The sequence below is a fragment of the Sphaeramia orbicularis genome, chromosome 22, assembly GCF_902148855.1.
Source record: "Sphaeramia orbicularis chromosome 22, fSphaOr1.1, whole genome shotgun sequence".
Lineage (NCBI taxonomy): Eukaryota > Metazoa > Chordata > Actinopteri > Kurtiformes > Apogonidae > Sphaeramia > Sphaeramia orbicularis.
In genome coordinates this window covers 25,275,304-25,279,417 of record NC_043978.1, presented here as the reverse complement: position 1 = coordinate 25,279,417, position 4,114 = coordinate 25,275,304, and the positions used below count along the sequence as shown (strand labels likewise).

The 4,114-nt window shown below is 35.3% G+C and overlaps 1 protein-coding gene across 1 annotated transcript; it reads right to left on the bottom strand.

The window, feature by feature from the left end:
* Nucleotides 1-876: 876 nt before the first annotated feature.
* On the bottom strand, nucleotides 877-3,102 carry dio3a (iodothyronine deiodinase 3a). Its single transcript, XM_030126722.1, is given in 3 exon segments — nucleotides 877-1,406; nucleotides 2,303-3,081; nucleotides 3,084-3,102. Coding segments are annotated over 2 exon segments (786 nt in total). The 3' UTR covers nucleotides 877-1,406; nucleotides 2,303-2,314.
* Nucleotides 3,103-4,114: the final 1,012 nt, after the last annotated feature.

The window sequence follows — 4,114 nt, the reverse complement described above, 5'->3', positions numbered from 1 at the left end:
TTTGCTTTAGGATCGGTGAGCTAAGCTTGGAAAACACTGTGTCTTTAGACCCTTACAGGTGGATATATCACTCAGCATAATGGGATCAAGAGTGATTATCCTCATTTAATAGTAAGAGGTCACAGGCTTATAGGTGGGGGCTGTGTGTAACCCAACCGCACAGCGTAAAAACTCACAATCTGTGGGTTTGAGGAGGAAAAAATAACACAAATCTATGTTTTTGCACCACTTAACTGGTCTAAAAATATAGTTTGATGTTCCAATATTAAAAAGAAATCAGAGTACATTGTGATCATGAGACCTCATGAGACCCTGTAAGTAAACATTGTCACCATTTTACATTAAATAATTGCCTTAATTGGAAACAGCATAATGCAATAGTTCTGTCAGTTACATTTTTATTATTTATTTATTTTTAATATAATGTCCTTTTCAGTGGACTTTTTTTTTTCCAAGTAAAGCTGTGAAACTCTTGTCCCTACAGGGTCTCAGGAGGATATTTGGTATTCTGCACTTTATAAACTCAGTTTTTAAAGGTGCTATACAAATAAAACTTATTATGATTATTTCACACAAAAACACCCACTGGTTTTAATTAAATTGCAACATTTGTGTGCTTTATCAGCTGAGTGATTTCATTTCATGTTTTTGTTTTTACACCATTTTAAAACTACATAGCTGTAATAAAAATTAATGGCGCGTTGTGCTTTTCATCCAAGAAACCCAGCTTTCATCAAAGTATTATGGGATTTACAAATGATGCCATTATTTCATCCCAGCAGCTGAATACCCTTGCATGCAAACAACAGCAGCAACTTGTAAAATAAAAAGTAAAAAAAAAACAAAAAAAAACAAACAAACATGAATACAATGAAGTAGATCAAAGCTTTTTTTTTTTTTTTTATGTATGAAAATATAAAACGGAACAATAGGCCTATTTACAACCAAACAGTTGTGGTGAGAGAAAAGAGAAGAAAACAGCACCTTCATCATGATCCACCAGTATTAAAAAGACATCAGTATCGGTTTTCTGGATTCAACCCGTTTAAAAACCGAACTTCATAAAAAAAATACTGGCCAAACATAGTGATAGTGCACGTTTTTCAGAAGAATGGAGGATGGAGAACAGAACTTCTGATGCACAAACTTATTCACATATAAACACAATCTAAACAAACTGTTTTTTTTTTTTTTAAATGGGTGAATCCTACATAAATGTACACATATTATATTTAAAATAAAAGACTCTAAAGGCCTACAATAAAAACACTGAACAAATTAATATGTTTCAACTATATAAAAATAAATAAAAACAGCGTAATGTGACAGGGTATAATATCTAAATGGAGTTATAATAGTGAGATGATTTTTTTTTATTGATGTTTTTTTTAATTATAGCAGCTCTACTCTGGAAGTAAATCTGTGTCATCAGATTTTGAAAAATAAAAGACATTGAATTTGTAGCATTGAATTTTTTTGCACTGAAACTAAGTATCTGGATTTTTTTTTTTTTTTTGCACTGAAATTAAATATCTGGATAATTTTTTTGCACAGAAATTAAGTATTTGATTTTTTTTTTTTTTTGCACTGAAATTAAGCATCTGAATTTGTTTTTGCACTGAAATTAAGTATCTGGATTTTTTTTTTTTGCACTTGAAATTAAGTATCTGAATTTTTTTGCACTGATATTAAGTATCTGGATTTTTTTTTTTTTTTGCACTTGAAATTAAGGATCTGAAATTTTTATTGCACTGAAATGAAGTGTCTGAATTTTTTTTTTTTGCACTGAAATTAAGTATCTGATTTATTTATTTATGTATTTATGTATTTATTTATTTATCTATTTATTTTTATTTTTTTTTTTGCACTGAAATTAAGTATCTGGATTTTTTTTTTGCACTGAAATCAAGTATCTGATTTTTTTTTTTTGCACTGAAATTCAGTATCTGAATTTTTTTTGCACTGAAATTAAGTATGATTTTTATTTTTTTTTTTGCACTGAAATTAAGTATCTGGATTATTTATTTATTTATTTATTTATTTATTTATTTATTTTTGCACTGAAATTAAGAATCTGAATTGTTTGTCTCTGAATTCAACTATGTTCATATATTTAGAACAAAAAAAAAAAAAAAAAATCAGATGCAACACATTCAGATGCAAACATTCAGGTACAAAAAGTTCAGATACTTAACTTCAGTGCAAAAAAAAAAGAAACAAAACAAAACAAAACAGTGTTAGAAATTCACTGTCTTTCCTACTTCCACATCTGATGACACACATCTCCTTCCATATCCTCTACCAGGATGGAAACCTACACAGTAACTAACGTATTGGATGTTCCCATCCGTTCTCTGTATTGATCCAACCAGTCTCTGAGCTCTGAGATCCGATACCCCTCTGGTCCTCTGCCTCCTTGATAAACTATCTTTCCATCCTGTAGGATATAAAGTCTGTCGAAATAAGCTCCGTACGCAGCGTTGGAGGGGTTTTCCATACTGTCCACCACTATCACCGCACCGGGGACCTCCAGGTGCATCATCTGCGCCGCGTTCAGCCGGTCCTCCAGACATCGGTGTTTGGGGATCTGGTAAGGCGCGTCGGTGCTCATCCAGCCGTCGGAGGGATGCGCTTCTTCGATGTACACAACTATAGAGTCCGCTATGTCTGCGTTCTGCTGCGCAACTCCCTGGAAAGCCTTGAGACGCGCCATGAACGGCGGTCAGGTGCAGCTGCCAAAGTTAAGGATGAGCGGTCTGTTGTCCTTTGCGTAATCGAGGATCCGTGCGCGCCTCTGATCCTCCAGATGGACCACTTCAGTGTTGGGCGCACCGTGTCCGAGATGCGCCTCTTTCAGAAAGTCCAGTTTGTGACCGTGCCACACAGCCTTGAGGGACTCCAAACTGAAGAGCCGATTGGAGTCCGAGATGCACAAAGGGGGGTCCATGGCATCTGCAGAGTCCTCCTGCTCCTTCATCCTGAAAAACACCTTTTTCCTGATGCATAAAAAGTCCAGGAGCCAGAACATGACTGCGGCCATCAGGAAGCGGGGCAGCAGAACCAGACACACCACTGCGTTTTAATGGCCCTCATAGTATTCATGATGAGCACTGGGATTTTTTTTTTTTTTTTTTTTTGGGTTCTTGAATTTGTCTTTGCGCCGTGCGGGTTGAAGTTGGGTTACTTGCAACTTCCCCTCTTTTTATAGCACCGGCAGATTTGAATGAATCACACCCCGCCTCCAAACTGGGGCCGAGGCCTCACATGGTGGGGATTACCTTCTGTCAACTCCACAGCTTTGAGTTCCAGCCAAAAGCCAAAAGTGCAGGAGAGGATGCGCCTCATGGAGAGCAGCTTCGGACACTTTTTTTCTCCCTCTCTCTCTCTCTCTCTTTTTTTTTTTTTTTTTTTTATAGCCTGCTAGAATTACAGATCATCAACTGGGATGAGTGAGTCAGTCATATCCTGCAGCTTCCATGTGACAAATGAATGAACATTTCAACCTCAATATTTTATTACTTTAGTGAAATTGTTCTTTTTTTGTTTTTTTTGTCATGGGGAAAATCAAGGTCAATGAAGTTACCATATATGGTTCCTTGCCCATATGTGGCAATAAAGAAAGTAAAAAATCCAAGAAATATAAAAAAAACACATGTAAGGTGAAAGGAACATGCATTTTAGAACATTAGAACAACATCTCCTGCAGCTTCCATGTGACAAATGAATGAATGAATTGTTTATTTTTGGTTAGTACATTAACCCTTAAGAGTTCACTCAGAAATACTCTGAAATTCAACATTTCAACCTCACTGCTTCATTACTTTTGTGAAATTTTTCAATTTTACTTCATCATGTAGAAAATCAAGGTCAATGAAGTTACCATATATGGTCCCTTGCCCATATGTGGGAATAAATAAAATGAAAAATTCAAGAAGTATATGTAGAAAATACAAGAAAGGCATATGTAAGGTGAAAGGAACATGTATTTTAGAACATTAGACACACAAAAGTGCTGATTTTTATTATTTTTTTTATAGTCAGTCTGCTAGAATTACAGATCATCAACTGGGATGAGTGAGTCAGTCATATCCTGCAGCTTCCATGTGACGAATGA